Source organism: Entelurus aequoreus, linkage group LG19 (genome assembly GCF_033978785.1).
Source record: "Entelurus aequoreus isolate RoL-2023_Sb linkage group LG19, RoL_Eaeq_v1.1, whole genome shotgun sequence".
NCBI classification, from domain to species: Eukaryota; Metazoa; Chordata; class Actinopteri; order Syngnathiformes; family Syngnathidae; genus Entelurus; species Entelurus aequoreus.
Window position 1 is genome coordinate 1,826,969 of NC_084749.1, and position 17,464 is coordinate 1,844,432.

Consider the following 17,464-nt stretch of genomic DNA (forward strand, 5'->3'; position numbering starts at 1 on the left):
TTTTACACACACTTGTTATTTCATATGTTGGCCAGAGGGGGATCACTTCAAATTTTTTACACACACTTGTTATTTCATATGTTGACCAGAGGGGGAGCACTTTTAAAAGCGACACACAGTCAATTTGAAAAATTCCTCCTTTTTGGGACCACCCTCATTTTGATAGATGCCACCAGCAGGGGTGCTAATAAGATCTCTATTGTTTGTAAAAATTTTACAAGAAAAACGGAATATTTCTGCAATATTATGATAAAAGTTGGAATTTTGCTCTAACAGTCGCAATTTTACAAGAAAAGCTTAAAATGTTGGCAATTTTATGAAAAGAGTCGTAATTTTACTCGACAAAAGTCACAATTTTATACGAACACTTTAAAAAATTTTGGCAATATTATAATAATAATACAAATTTTACTTTGGCAAAATTATGACAAAAGTCATCATTTTACTTAAAAAATGTCACTGTCTTACAAGAACAACAAAAAATGGCAATACTGTGATAAAAGTCAGGATTTTATATGACAAATGTCACCATTTTGCATTAAAAAGTAATAATTTTACATAAAAAAGTAATCATTTCACGAGAAAATATTGCAATGTTACAGAAACAGAAAGAATATGAGAAATTGTTCCAAATTTTGTAAGAAAAAAAGTTGACATATTGTGAGAGACTTCTTTTAGTTCATTTATTTATTTTTAAAATGTTTTGTTTGTTATTGGTTTTTAATCTTCATTATTTACTTTAAGTTATTAGAGTATGTCTATATAGATACTTGATTTTTTATTTTTGTTTTGGCCAAAGGGGGTGCAAACTTCAAATATTTACACACACTTGCTATTTCATATGTTGACCAGAGGGGGAGCACTTTTAAAAGCGACACACAGTCAATTTAAAAAAACCCTCTTTTTTGGGGCTACACTCATTTTGATAGATGTCACCACCAGGGGTGCGAAGAAGATCTCTATTTTTGTCAAAATTTTACAAGAAAAACTGAATATTTGTGCAATATTACGATAAAAGTTGGTGTTTTACTCTAACAGTCGCAATTTTACAAGAAAAGCTTAAAATGTTCCCAATTTTATGAAAAGAGTCATAATTGTACTCGTCAAAAGTCACAATTGTATAAGAACATTTTAAAAATTTGGGCAATATAACAATAATCGGAATTTTACTTGGCAAAATTATGACAAAAGTCATAATTTTACTCAAAAAAATTCACAATTTTACAGGAACAACAAAAAAAAATTGGCAATATTGTGATAAAAGTCAGAATTTTATGTCACCATTTTGCATTAAAAATAATAATTTTAGGAGAAAATATTGCAATATTACAGAAACAAAGAATATGAGAAATTGTTCCCAATTTTATAAGAAAAAAGTCGACACATTGTGAGAAAAAGACTGCTTTTAGTGAATTCATTTTTTATTTTTTGTAATTGGTTTTTAATCTTCATTATTTACTTCAAGTTATTACAGTATGTCTCTATATACATATTACTTTTATTTAAATTAATTTTGGTCAAAGGGGGCACATTTCAATTTGTTACACACACTTGTTATTTCATATGTTGACCAGAGGGGGAGCACTTTTAAAAGCGACACAGTCAAATAAAAAAAAAACTCTTTTTTGGGACTACCCTCATTTTGATAGATGTCACCACCAGGGGTGCGAAGAAGATCTCTATTTTTGTCAAAATTTTACACGAAAAACTGAATATTTGTGCAATATTATAATAAAAGTTGTAATTTTGCTCTAACAGTCGCAATTTTACAAGAAAAGCTTAAAATGTTGGCAATTTTATGAAAAGAGTCGTCATTTTACTCTACAAAAGTCACAATTTTATAAGAACACTTGAACATTTTTTGGCAACATTATAATAATAATCAAAATTTTACTTTGGCAAAATTATGACAAAAGTCATCATTTTACTTAAAAAATGTCACTGTCTTACAAGAACAACAAAAAATGGCAATACTGTGATAAAAGTCAGGATTTTATATGACAAATGTCACCATTTTGCATTAAAAATTAATCATTTTACATAAAAAAGTAATCATTTCACGAGAAAATATTGCTATGTTACAGAAACAGAAAGAATATGAGAAATTGTTCCCAATTTTGTAAGAAAAAAAGTTGACATATTGTGAGAGACTGCTTTTAGTTAATTTATTTATTTTTAAAATGTTTTGTTTGTTATTGGTTTTTAATCTTCATTATTTACTTTAAGTTATTAGAGTATGTCTATATACATACTTGATTTTTAATTTTAATTTTGGCCAGAGGGGGCGCAAACTTCAAATATTTACACACACTTGTTATTTCATATGTTGACCAGAGGGGGAGCACTTTTAAAAGCGACACACAGTCAATTTTAAAAATTGAAGATCTCTATTGTTTGTCAACATTTTACAAGAAAAGCTTAAAATGTTCCCAATTTTATGAAAAGAGTCATAATTGTACTCGACAAAAGTCACAATTGTATAAGACAATTTTAAAAATTTGGGCAATATAACAATAATCGGAATTTTACTTGGCAAAATTATGACAAAAGTCATAATATTACTCAAAAAATTTCACAATTTTACAGGAACAACAAAAAAAATTGGCAATATTGTGATAAAAGTCAGAATTTTATGTCACCATTTTGCATTAAAAATAATAATTTTAGGAGAAAATATTGCAATATTACGAAACAAAGAATATGACAAATGGCTCCCAATTTGATAAGAAAAAAGTCGACACATTGTGAGAAAAAGACTGCTTTTAGTTAATTCATTTTTTATTTATTGTAAATGGTTTTTAATCTTCATTATTTACTTCAAGTTATTACAGTATGTCTCTATATACATATTAATTTTATTTCAATTCATTTTGGTCAAAGGGGGCGCATTTCAATTTGTTACACACACTTGTTATTTCATATGTTGACCAGAGGGGGAGCACTTTTAAAAGCGACACACCGTCAATTTGAAAAATCCCTCCTTTTTGGGACCACCCTCATTTTGACATATGTCACCAGCAGGGGTGCGAAGAAGATCTCTATTGTTTGTCAACATTTTACAAGAAAAACTGAACATTTGTGCAATATTATGATAAAAGTTGGAATTTTACTCTAACAGTCGCAATTTTACAAGAAAAGCTTAAAATGTTCCCAATTTTATGAAAAGAGTCATAATTGTACACGACAAAAGTCACAATTGTATAAGACAATTTTAAAAATTTGGGCAATATAACAATAATCGGAATTTTACTTGGCAAAATTATGACAAAAGTCATAATTTTACTCAAAAAAATTCACAATTTTACAGGAACAACAAAAAAAAATTGGCAATATTGTGATAAAAGTCAGAATTTTATGTCACCATTTTGCATTAAAGGTAATAATTTTACATAAAGTAATCATTGTACGAGAAAATATTACAATATTACAGAAACAAAGAATATGAGAAATTGTTCCCAATTTGATAAGAAAAAAGTCGACACATTGTGAGAAAAAGACTGCTTTTAGTGAATTTATTTTCTATTTTTTGAAATTGGTTTTTAATCTTCATTATTTACTTCAAGTTATTACAGTATGTCTCTATATACATATTAATTTTATTTAAATTAATTTTGGTCAAAGGGGACGCATTTCAATTTGTTACACACACTTGTTATTTCATATGTTGGCTAGAGGGGGAACACTTTTAAAAGCGACACACAGTCAAATTAAAAAAACCCTCTTTTTTGGGACTACCCTCATTTTGATAGATGTCACCACCAGGGGTGCGAAGAAGATCTCTATTTTTGTCAAAATTTTACACGAAAAACTGAATATTTGTGCAATATTATGATAAAAGTTGGTGTTTTACTCTAACAGTCGCAATTTTACAAGAAAAGCTTAAAATGTTGGAAATTTTATGAAAAGAGTCATAATTGTATAAGAAAATTTTAAAAATTTGGGCAATATAACAATAATCTGAATTTTACTTGGCAAAATTATGACAAAAGTCATAATTTTACTCAAAAAATTTCACAATTTTACAGGAACAACAAAAAAAAATTAGCAATATTGTGATAAAAGTCACAATTTTATGTCACCATTTTGCATTAAAAATAATAATTTTAGGACAAAATATTGCAATATTACGAAACAAAGAATATGACAAATGGCTCCCAATTTGATAAGAAAAAAGTCGACACATTGTGAGAAAAAGACTGCTTTTAGTTAATTCATTTTTTATTTATTGTAAATGGTTTTTAATCTTCATTATTTACTTCAAGTTATTACAGTATGTCTCTATATACATATTAATTTTATTTAAATTAATTTTGGTCAAAGGGGACGCATTTCAATTTGGTACACACACTTGTTATTACATATGTTGACCAGAGGGGGAGCACTTTTAAAAGCGACACACAGTCAACTTGAAAAATCCCTCCTTTTTGGGACCACCCTCATTTTGATAGATGTCACCACCAGGGGTGCGAAGAAGATCTCTATTTTTGTCAAAATTTTACAAGAAAAACTGAATATTTGTGCAATATTACGATAAAAGTTGGTGTTTTACTCTAACAGTCGCAATTTTACAAGAAAAGCTTAAAATGTTCCCAATTTTATGAAAAGAGTCATAATTGTACTCGACAAAAGTCACAGTTGTATAAGAAAATTTTAAAAATTTGAGCAATATAACAATAATCGGAATTTTACTTGGCAAAATTATGACAAAAGTCATAATTTTACTCAAAAAATTTCACAATTTTACAGGAACAACAAAAAAATTGGCAATATTGTGATAAAAGTCAGAATTTTATGTCACCATTTTGCATTAAAAGTAATAATTTTAGGAGAAAATATTGCAATATTACAGAAACAAAGAATATGAGAAATTGCTCCCAATTTTATAAGAAAAAAGTCGACACATTGTGAGGAAAAGACTGCTTTTAGTTAATTCATTTTTTATTTTTTGTAATTGGTTTTTAATCTTCATTATTTACTTCAAGTTATTACAGTATGTCTCTATATACATATTACTTTTATTTAAATTAATTTTGGTCAAAGGGGGCACAATTCAATTTGTTACACACACTTGTTATTTCATATGTTGACCAGAGGGGGAGCACTTCTAATTTTTACACACACTTGTTATTTCATATGTTGACCAGAGGGGGAGCACTTTTAAAAGCGACACACAGTCAAATAAAAAAAAAACTCTTTTTTGGGACTACCCTCATTTTGATAGATGTCACCACCAGGGGTGCGAAGAAGATCTCTATTGTTTTTCAAAATTTTACAAGAAAAACTGAATATTTGTGCAATATTATGATAAAAGTTGGTGTTTTACTCTAACAGTCGCAATTTTACAAGAAAAGCTTAAAATGTTGGAAATTTTATGAAAAGAGTCATAATTGTACTCGACAAAAGTCACAATTGTATAAGAACATTTTTAAAAATTTGGGCAATATAACAATAATCGGAATTTTACTTGGCAAAATTATGACAGAAGCCATAATTTTACTCAAAAAATTTCACAATTTTACAGGAACAACAAAAAAATTGGCAATATTGTGATAAAAGTCAGAATTTTATGTCACCATTTTGCATTAAAAGTAATAATTTTTACATAAAGTAATAATTTTACGAGAAAATTTTGCAATATTACAGAAACAAAGAATATGAGAAATTGCTCCCAATTTTATAAGAAAAAAGTCGACACATTGTGAGAAAAAGACTGCTTTTAGTTAATTCATTTTTTATTTTTTGTAATTGGTTTTTAATCTTCATTATTTACTTCAAGTTATTACAGTATGTCTCTATATACATATTCATTGTATTTAAATTAATTTTGGTCAAAGGGGGCACATTTCAATTTGTTACACACACTTGTTATTACATATGTTGACCAGAGGGGGAGCACTTCTAATTTTTACACACACTTGTTATTTCATATGTTGACCAGAGGGGGAGCACTTCAAATTTTTACACACACTTGTTATTTCATATGTTGACCAGAGGGGGAGCACTTCTAATTTTTACACACACTTGTTATTTCATATGTTGACCAGAGGGGGAGCACTTCAAATTTTCACACACACTTTGTATTTCATATGTTCACCAGAGGGGGGGCACTTTTAAAACCGAAACAAAGTCCCTCCTTTTTGGGACCACCCTCATTTTGATAGATGTCACCACCAGGGGGTGCAAATGAGATCTCTATTTTTTGTTATTTGTAACGTGCTTAAGGCCGATGACAAAGGAGTCCGGGACCACAGATGGCCCCTGTGCCGCACTTTGGGCAACCCAGCTGTAGAAGCTAACTGTTAATGGCCACTATAGTCTTAGTAGCGTAGTGTATTTGTTCATCCTATGGTCACATGTGGGTTGTCTTACGTCAGCACCGGAAGTCGTAAAATCAGCCGTTGACCTGGCATTTTTTTTCGGGGATGAATGGGGAAGTCCTTCTTTAGCTGCCGTCTTGTTTTATCATATATTGCTGCCTTTGCACCTGTCAATGTTTACTTTTGTATGCACTTTAAATCAACAAAAAAATCCTGACTTTGGAGCAATGTTCACGGACTCTAGTATTTGGCTCTCTATTAGATGCAATGGTTTTTCCTGTATTGGGACCATGATTTATGTCATCACTTGTTCACACCTCCTCATATGGAAGCTACTTTTCCTTGTTAATGTCTCAAGAAGGGTAGAAACACACTCACACACACACACACACATTTGTACAGGAAAACGTATAGTTGGGTGGTATCAGTCTCCTCCATTGATGTGTTTTACACTGCAGGTTTTATTGATGCTTCATTTCAAGCCCCACATAATGTGAAGTAAAACCAGGTGGACCAGGATGACACATTCAGACAATAATACATTTAGTAATAATACAGAATAAATACGCACTAAAACAGCGGTGCCAATTCAACATGGGGGCCACAATTCAGCGATACTGCGATACTAATGAATCATATTCGGTACTATGCCGCCTCTAAAAAGTACCGGTCCCACACTCCCCTACCCCTCCATCGTCGTCACGTCGTGACATTGCTGGTTTAACGAGCAGAGGAGCATATTCGGCAGCGCACACACACAGAGTACTTACAAGCAGACACAGTGTGTAGACAGAAAAGGGAGAATGGACGCATTTATTAAAGGTGAAGTTATAACACTGAAACACCCTCAGGAAGAGGTGCTTTAAGACATGGCTAGCTAGCTAGCAGCTAGCTACTTCTAAATCACAAATTTTTGCCGACAATGGCGACAAATAAAGTGAGTTTCTTTCAAGTATCATTATCACTGCAGGACGAGGAATAGCTAAACATGCTTCACTACACACCGTAGCTCACCGGCGTCAAAATGTAAACAAACTCCACGGGTGGATCTACACCTGACATCCACTGTAATGATACCAAGTACAGGCACGTATATAGTTATTATAATAGATTTTATTTGTAAAAAAAAAAAAAGCACTTTCCATTGAGCAAACAACCTCAAAGTGCTACAGTGTATTAAAAAAATAAATAAAAAGATAATAAAAAGAAATACAAATAAAATCTAGAACTAGCGCGCATATATCTAAAAAAAGGCTATTTTTAAGAAAAGGGGTTTTAAGCCTTTTTTTAAAAGCATACACAGTCTGTGGTGCCCTCAGGTGGTCAGGGAGAGCGTTCCAAAGACTGGGAGCGGAGGATGTGGAGGATTTGGGGGTGAGTAGTTCTTTGAGGTAGAGGGGGGGCATTTCCATGGAGGCACTGGTGGGTTAGTAGGGAGACTTTGAGTGGAACAGGAAGCCAGTGAAGGGATTTGAGAACTGGTGTGATGTGGTCGTATTTCCGCACTAGTCGATACTACTATGATTACATCGATATCTTTTTGGCATCATAACATCATCTTTCGTTTTTTTTAAATGTATATTATGTTTATAAACTCAGGAAATACTGTACGTCCCTGGACGCATGAGGACTTTGAATATGACCAATGTACGATCCTGTGACTACTTGGTATCGCATCAATACCTAAATGTGTGGTATCGTCCAAAACTAATGTGAAGTATCAAACAACAGAAGAATAAGTGATTATTACATTTTAACAGAAGTGTAGATAGAACATGTTAAAAGAGAACATAAGCAGATATTAACAGTAAATGAACAAGTAAATTAATAATAATTTTTTACAGCTTTTCCTTAATAATGTGTACAAAATAATAGGTAGATAAATGACACAATATGTTACTGCATATGTCAGCAGACTAATTAGGAGTTGTCACGAGGGGGGTGGGGGAGGGGGGGGGGGTATGTCTCAGCTTGCTGCGAGGTTTGTTTCCCCGGGATGCAAACGGATCACTCCGGACAGGACTTGCAGGTAGGAACATATTTTAATCTTCTCAAGAAACCTTGGCAGGGCATGAGGTAAACAAACAGCATAAACTATGGCGTGGAACAAACACGAAATTGTGGCATGAAACAAACAGCATAAACTATGGCGTGGAACAAACACGAAACTGTGGCATGAAACAAACAGCATAAACTATGGCGTAGAACAAACACGAAGCTGTGGCATGAAACAAACAGCGTAAACTATGGCGTGGAACAAACCCGAAACTGTGGCATGAAACAAACAGTGTAAACTACGGCGTGGAACAAACACGAAGCTGTGGCATGAAACAAACAGCATAAACTATGGCGTGGAACAAACACTAAACTGTGGAATGAAACAAACACCATAAACTATGGCGTGGAACAAACACGAAACTGTGGCATGAAACAAACAGCATAAACTATGGCGTGGAACAAACATGAAACTGTGGCATGAAACAAACAGCATAAACTATGGCATGGAACCAACACAAAACTGTGGCATGAAACAAACAGCATAAACTACGGCATGGAACAAACACGAGACTGCGACATGAAACAAACAGCATAAACTATGGCGTGGAACAAACACGAAACTGTGGCATGAAACAAACAGCATGGAACAAACATGAAACTGTGGCATGAAACAAACAGCATAAACTATGGCGTGGAACAAACACGAAACTGTGGCATGAAACAAACAGCATAAACTATGGCGTGGAACATACACGAAACTGTGGCATGAAACAAACAGCATAAACTATGGCATGGAACCAACACAAAACTGTGGCATGAAACAAACAGCATAAACTATGGCATGGAACCAACACAAAACTGTGGCATGAAAAAAACAGCATAAACTATGGCATGGAACAAACACGAAACTGTGGCATGAAACAAACAGCATAAACTATGGCGTGGAACAAACACGAAACTGTGGCATGAAACAAACAGCATAAACTACGGCGTGGAACAAACACGAAACTGTGGCATGAAACAAACAGCATAAACTATGGCGTGGAACAAACACGAAACTGTGGCATGAAACAAACAGCATGGAACAAACACGAAACTGTGGCATGGAACAAACAGCGTAAACTATGGCGTGGAACAAACACGAAACTGTGGCATGAAACAAACAGCATAAACTATGGTGTGGAACAAACACGAAACTGTGGCATGAAACAAACAGCATGGAACAAACACGAAACTGTGGCATGAAACAAACAGCATAAACTATGGTGTGGAACAAACACGAAACTGTGGCATGAAACAAACAGCATGGAACAAACACGAAACTGTGGCATGAAACAAACAGCATGGAACAAACACGAAACTGTGGCATGAAACAAACTGCATGGAACAAACACGAAACTGTGGCATGAAACAAACAGCATAAACTATGGTGTGGAACAAACACGAAACTGTGGCATGAAACAAACAGCATGGAACAAACACGAAACTGGCATGAAACAAACAGCATAAACTATGGTGTGGAACAAACACGAAACTGTGGCATGAAACAAACAGCATGGAACAAACACGAAACTGTGGCATGAAACAAACAGCATGGAACAAACACGAAACTGTGGCATGAAACAAACAGCATAAACTATGGTGTGGAACAAACACCAAACTGTGGCATGAAACAAACAGCATGGAACAAACACGAAACTGTGGCATGAAACAAACAGCATAAACTATGGTGTGGAACAAACACGAAACTGTGGCATGAAACAAACAGCATGGAACAAACACGAAACTGTGGCATTAAACAAACAGCATAAACTATGGTGTGGAACAAACACGAAACTGTGGCATGAAACAAACAGCATGGAACATACACGAAACTGTGGCATGAAACAAACAGCGTAAACTATGTCGTGGAACAAACACGAAACTGTGGCATGAAACAAACAGCATAAACTATGGCGTGGAACATACACGAAACTGTGGCATGAAACAAACAGCATAAACTATGGCATGGAACCAACACAAAACTGTGGCATGAAACAAACAGCATAAACTATGGCGTGGAACCAACACAAAACTGTGGCATGAAACAAACAGCATAAACTATGGCGTGGAACAAACACGACTTGCTTGGGAAGGCATGAGGTAAACACTTAGCATAAACTATGGCATCGCATGACACAAACAATGACGCCAGGCCGACTGACTCGCAAAAGCCGGCTTAAACAACATCTCACGATTAGAGCCAGGTGAGCGTCCCGAAACTTAATACGCAACCATGGCAACCAAAACAAACAAGAGTGCACAAAAAACAGGAACTAATGCCGTCCAAAACTAACAGAACATAACAAAAACATGATCCGGACCACGGATCATGACAGGAGTCTTTGTTTGTTTACTTACTACTAAAAGACAAGTTGTCTAGTATGTTCACTATTTTATTGAAGGACTAAATTGCAATAATAAACATATGTTTCATGTACACTAAGATTTTTGGTTAAAATAATGCAATTTTTGTGGTCCCCTTTATTTTAGAAAAGTACCAAAAAGTATCGAAATACATTTTGGTACCAGCGAGTACATCTGGCATATGTGTTGACCTAATCACTGAGCGTATAACAAACCCATCCTCGTAGTCGTAGTCGCCCATTCAGCATTTATAAATAATATTTATTGCATTAAATTTGACATCCCTCATTATTATGTATTCTATGTATTTTTGCCTCCTCATCCTCGTCAGCCCATTTGTTATTTTGTGTGTTAAATCCTCAGTTTAGCCGTGTGAAAACACCATCAATTATTCATCCTGGCCTTCGAGCAAACTTCTTCATTATTGAAGACTACAACATGAGCAAGTGGGCTTGGGTGTAAATGTCGGACACATTTGACTGTTTGTGATAGTCATTTCAAGCAGGGGTCGGCAACGCACAATGTTGAAAGACACATATTGGACCACAAAATAAACCTTTAAAATCTGTTTGGAGGCGCAAAAAATTAAAAGTCTTATATAAGTGTTGTAATGAAGGCAACACATGATGTAAGTGTCTATATTAGTTATATTAGCCTACTATCAAAATGGCTTTAAAAGTCTTATATAAGTGTTATAATGAAGACAACACATGATGTAAGTGTCTATATTAGCTATATTAGCCTACTATCAAAATGACTTTAAAAGTCTTATATAAGTGTTATAATGAAGGCAACACATGATGTAAGTGTCTATATTAGCTATATTAGCCTACTATCGAAATAACTTTAAAAGTCTTATAATGAAGGCAACACATGATGTAAGTGTCTATATTAGCTATATTAGCCTACTATCAAAATGACTTTAAAAGTCGTATATAAGTGTTATAATGAAGGCAACACATGATGTAAGTGTCTATATTAGCCTACTATCAAAATGACTTTAAAAGTCTTATATAAGTGTTATAATGAAGGCAACACATGATGTAAGTGTCTATATTAGCTATATTAGCCTACTATCGAAATAACTTTAAAAGTCTTATAATGAAGGCAACACATGATGTAAGTGTCTATATTAGCTATATTAGCCTACTATCAAAATGACTTTAAAAGTCGTATATAAGTGTTATAATGAAGGCAACACATGATGTAAGTGTCTATATTAGCTATATTAGCCTACTACCAAAATGACTTTAAAAGTCTTATATAAGTGTTATAATGAAGGCAACACATGATGTAAGTGTCTATATTAGCTATATTAGCCTACTATCAAAATGACTTTAAAAGTCTTATATAAGTGTTATAATGAAGGCAACACATGATGTAAGTGTCTATATTAGCTATATTAGCCTACTATCAAAATGACTTTAAAAGTCTTATATAAGTGTTATAATGAAGGCAACACATGATATAAGTGTCTATATTAGCCTACTATCAAAATGACTTTAAAAGTCTTATATAAGTGTTATAATGAAGGCAACACATGATGTAAGTGTCTATATTAGCTATAATAGCCTACTATCAAAATGACTTTAAAAGTCTTATAATGAAGGCAACACATGATGTAAGTGTCTATATTAGCTATATTAGCCTACTATCAAAATGACTTTAAAAGTCTTATATACATGCTATAATGAAGGCAAGACATGATGTAAGTGTCTATATTAGCTATATTAGCCTACTATCAAAATGACTTTAAAAGTCTTATAATGAAGGCAACACGTGATATAAGTGTCTATATTAGCTATATTAGCCTACTATCAAAATGACTTTAAAAGTCTTATGTACGTTTTATAATAAAGGCAACATATGGTGTAAGTGTCTATATTAGCTATATTAGCCTACTATCAAAATGACTTTAAAAGTCTTATAATGAAGGCAACACATGATGTAAGTGTCTATATTAGCTATATTAGCCTACTATCAAAATGACTTTAAAAGTCTTATATAAGTGTTATAATGAAGACAACACATGATGTAAGTGTCTATATTAGCTATATTAGCCTACTATCAAAATGACTTTAAAAGTCTTATATGAGTGTTATAATGAAGGCAACACATGGTGTGTTAGCTATAATAGCCTACTATCAAAATTGCTGTGGCCTGGAACAAATATGAGAAATGCCACCTCATTACATACAGATAACGTGTCATGAGACATGCAAATATGAATAAAATAGGATATAAATAAAGTAAATTAAAGGAGCCTACAAATGAGGCATAATGATGCAATATGTACATACAGCTAGCTTAAATAGCATGTTAGCATCGATTAGCTTGCAGTCATGGATTGACCAAATATGCCTGATTAGCACTCCAACAAATCAATAACATCAACAAAGCTCACCTTTGTGCATTCACGCACAGTATAAAAAGTTTGGTGGACAAAATGAGACAAAGAAAAAAAACATGTATTTCTGAAAGTAAACAAACTACGGTGCGTTCAAGGATTGCTGAAATCGGTGCTTGCCAAATACTCTCATCAGTGAAGCATGTTTCATATAAACTGGGATTTCTAACAATTAGGGAGGTTTGTGTCATATTTGTCCTCCTACACAAACATTATTAAAACCAAAAATATATTTTGCCATTTTCACACATCTCTGAAAGAGCCACCAGGACCCCCGTTTTAATCAATAATTGCATTTTATCACAGTGTTGGGATAGAATGTGAACGTTTACGATTAAAAATCCACGGGGGAGCCATTTGGTGCGCCTTACCCAGCTTCTGCATGCAGGAGTGCAGGCGGGTCTCCAGCAGCAGGACCCTCTGGCGCAGCTCCTCGTAGTCGTAGGCCCCCATCTCCTCCTGGATGGCCATCAGGGCCAAGGACAGGTTCCTCACCTCCTCTCGCAGGCGCAGGATCATCTTGGTGTCGGACTTGTACTGCTCCAGCACGGGGAGGCGGCGCAGGAGCTCGCTCACCTTGTCTTTTAACTCCTAGAAGAGAGGCGGGGCCATTAAAACCTTAGAATACGTCGACCCGGTTTTGACGTCTGTTCATCTAAATTCTCCAGCGGGAACCCACTAGTCCGTTTTTCGTACACCTTGAAGTCATGCTCACTTTTTTATGCCATTTTCGCAGGGGAAGCTAACAAGCCAAATACGAGAGTCCGTGAACATTGCTCCAAAGTACGGATTTTGTGTTGATTTATTTTGTGTACAAAAGCAAACCCCGCCATGTGCAAAGGCAGTAATATATGATAAAACAAGGTGAAGGACTTCCTCGTTTATCCCCTCTTCATCGCACAAGCTGAACAGATAAAACCGTTGTGGTTATTTACGGCCAAAAATTGCGTCTTTTACAGAATCAACATTAAATTACTCCTTGCTTTTCTTAGTCAACTGCTAGTTAACTTTTTTTAGCTAGTTTTACACTTGTTTTTAGTCAATTTTGCAGCCGTACACCTTAGTCATATAACGTGGTACGTGACACATGCTAACTGTTAGCATGTTACCTGCTAGCATTAACGTGCTAACTTGTTGATCCATATTTTCCGCCGTACACCTTAAAGTCATTTAACCTGGTACATGCTGACTTTTTTATGCCATTTTCGAAATTACGGGAAGCTAACAAGCCAAATACGAGAGTCCGTGAACATTGCTCCAAAGTACGGATTTTGCGTTGATTTATTTTGTGTACAAAAGTAAACGCTGCCATGTGCAAAGGCAGTAATATATGATAAAACAAGGTGAAGGACTTCGTCGCACAAGAAAAACTCACCAGTCTTAGTCATATAACGTGGTACGTGACACATGCTAACTGTTAGCAGGCTAACGTTAGCATGTTACCTGCTAGCATTAACATGCTAACTTGTTGATCAATATTTTCCCCCCGTACACCTTAAAGTCATTTAACCTGGTACATGCTGACTTTTTTATGCCATTTTCGAAATTACGGGAAGCTAACAAGCCAAATACGAGAGTCCGTGAACATTGCTCCAAAGTACGGATTTTGTGTTGATTTATTTTGTATACAAAAGCAAAGCCCGCCATGTGCAAAGGCATTAATATATGATAAAACAAGGTGAAGGACTTCCCCGTTTATCCCCTCTTAATCACACAAGCTGAACAGATGAAACCGTTGTGGTTATTTACAGCCAAAAATTGCGTCTTTTACAGTATCAAAGTTAAATTTCTCCTTGCTCTTCTTAGTCAACTGCTAGTTAACTTTTTTTTAGCTAGTTTTACACTTGTTTTTAGTCAATTTTGTATGTTAATTATAAAAAAACTTTCCATTCACTGAGTTCCCAATGAACAGACAAGAGGCTGTCTTTGTTGCACCAAGCAAAGGCTTGGAAAATTCCATTGTGTACGCTGAGAGGAGACGGGCGGGGGCTATCTATTGTCATGGAAGACCTGTCCAAGCTGAAGCCAGGATTAGCCCAAGCCTGAGGCATCTTTTTCTTTTGTGTTAATGTGACCGAAAACAATGACTGTTTACATACTCCCCATTCCTTTAAGAAACATATGTTGTTGTGTAAACAGGGAAAGTCCAAATAAAAAGAGGTGGCGTACAATCTTTCGCCAGAGCGTGGGTGACACTGTAAGAGGTTACAGGTTGACACGTTTCTCCTCAATTCTGCCTCTGTCATGTCTGTTGATCATGTTTTTGTTTTAGTCATGTTGGGTTTTGTTTTTGGACTCTTTTGTGCACTCTTGTTTGTTTTGTCACCACATTAGTTTTCACCTGTCATGTCACGCACCCGTCTCACGCTTTGCACTCGCACACCTGTCACTAATCATGTCACTGCTATTTAAGCCTGTGTGTTTCTGCTGACATGATCTACCTTATCCATCCATACTACCTCTGCTACCCATGAGATTGCTGTTTATTATAGTTCCTGCCTCATGCCATGCCACAGTAAGTGTTTTTGTTTCCTGTTCATAGTTAATTGCCTTTGTGCTAGTCTTTTGTTTTCATTAGTCAAGTTTGTTCTCCGCCATTGTGCGCGCCTTTTGTTTGCTTCCATTTTTTTGTAGTTTGTTAGTGTTTTAATTAGAGATGTCAGACCGATATTATCGGCCGATAAATGCGTTAAAATGTAATATCGGAAATTATCGGTATCGGTTTTTTTATTATCAGTATCGTTTTTTTTTTTGTTTTTTTTTAATTTTTATTAAATCCACATAAAAAACACAAGATACACTTACAATTAGTGCACCAACCCAAAAAACCTCCCTCCCCCATTTACACTCATTCACACAAAAGGGTTGTTTCTTTCTGTTATTAATATTCCGCTTCCTACATTATATATCAATATATATCAATACAGTCTGCAAGGGATACAGTCCGTAAGCACACATGATTGTGCGTGCTGCTGCTCCACTAATAGTACTAACCTTTAACAGTTAATTTGACAAATTTTCATTAATTACTAGATTCTATGTAACTGTTTTTATATTGTTTTACTTTCTTTTTTATTCAAGAAAATGTTTTTAATTTATTTATCTTATTTTATTTGATTCATTTTTTTAAAAAGTACCTTATCTTCACCATACCTGGTTGTCCAAATTAGGCATAATAATGTGTTAATTCCACGACTGTATATATCGGTTGATATCGGTATCGGTTGATATCGGTATCGGTAATTAAAGAGTTGGACAATATCGGCATATCGGATATATCGGCAAAAAGCCATTATCGGACATCCCTAGTTTGAATAAATATGTACTCACATTCACGCCTTGCCCGCGCCAACTTTCCTTTGCATTCCGGGAAAACAAACCCCAAGGTCCAAGTATTGTCAGCCTCTGTTTGATTCTTTGCCTCTTGTCTTGTTTAATAGATGTCATCGGTGTTTGAACCTGACAATTGTATTCCGTTTTTATTTACCATTTACACAACGTGACAACTTCACGGCTTTTTGGGTTTTGTAGACTGCATTGAGTCGCTACAGTAAGACGATAGATGTCTGATTGTAGGAGATAAAGGAGTATGCAGGAAACCTTGTTGCTAATAATAATAATAATAATAGATTTTATTTGTGAAAAAGCACTTTACATTGAGTAAACAACCTCAAAGTGCTACAGTGTATTAAAAAAAAATATATATAAAAATAAAATAAAATTTAATTTAAAAAAATTTCAATTAAATTAAAAAATATATATATTAAAAAGATAATACAAATAAATAAAAATAAAAACTAGAACAGCCAAATAGCTAAAACTTGTATGCATACAGTATATCTAAAAATAGGCTTTTTTTAAAAAAGAAGGGTTTTTAATAGGGATGTCCGATAATGGCTTTTTGCCGATATCCGATATTCCGATATTGTCCAACTCTTTAATTACCGATACCGATATCAACCGATACCGATATCAACCGATACCGATATCAACCGATATATGCAGTCGTGGAATTAACACATTATTATGCCTAATTTGGACAACCAGGTATGGTGAAGATAAGGTACTTTTTTAAAAAATTTGTCAAATAAGATAAATAAATTAAAACATTTTCTTGAATAAAAAAGAAAGTACAACAATATAAAAACAGTTACATAGAAACTAGTAATGAATGAAAATTAGTAAAATTAACTGTTAAAGGTTAGTACTATTAGTGGAGCAGCAGCACGCACAATCATGTGTGCTTACGGACTGTATCCCTTGCAGACTGTATTGATATATATTGATGTATAATGTAGGAACCAGAATATTAATAACAGAAAGAAACAACCCTTTT

The 17,464-nt window shown here is 34.3% G+C and overlaps 1 protein-coding gene across 1 annotated transcript in view; it reads right to left on the reverse strand.

The window, feature by feature from the left end:
- The window catches only part of LOC133634990 (noelin-2-like), a 268,993-nt gene that overhangs the window by 16,964 nt on the left and 234,565 nt on the right, over positions 1 to 17,464 (reverse strand). Inside the window, exon 4 of the mRNA XM_062027651.1 lies at positions 13,500 to 13,719. Within this exon, the coding sequence (XP_061883635.1) occupies positions 13,500 to 13,719 (220 nt within the window). The remainder of the gene's footprint in view (positions 1 to 13,499; positions 13,720 to 17,464) is intronic.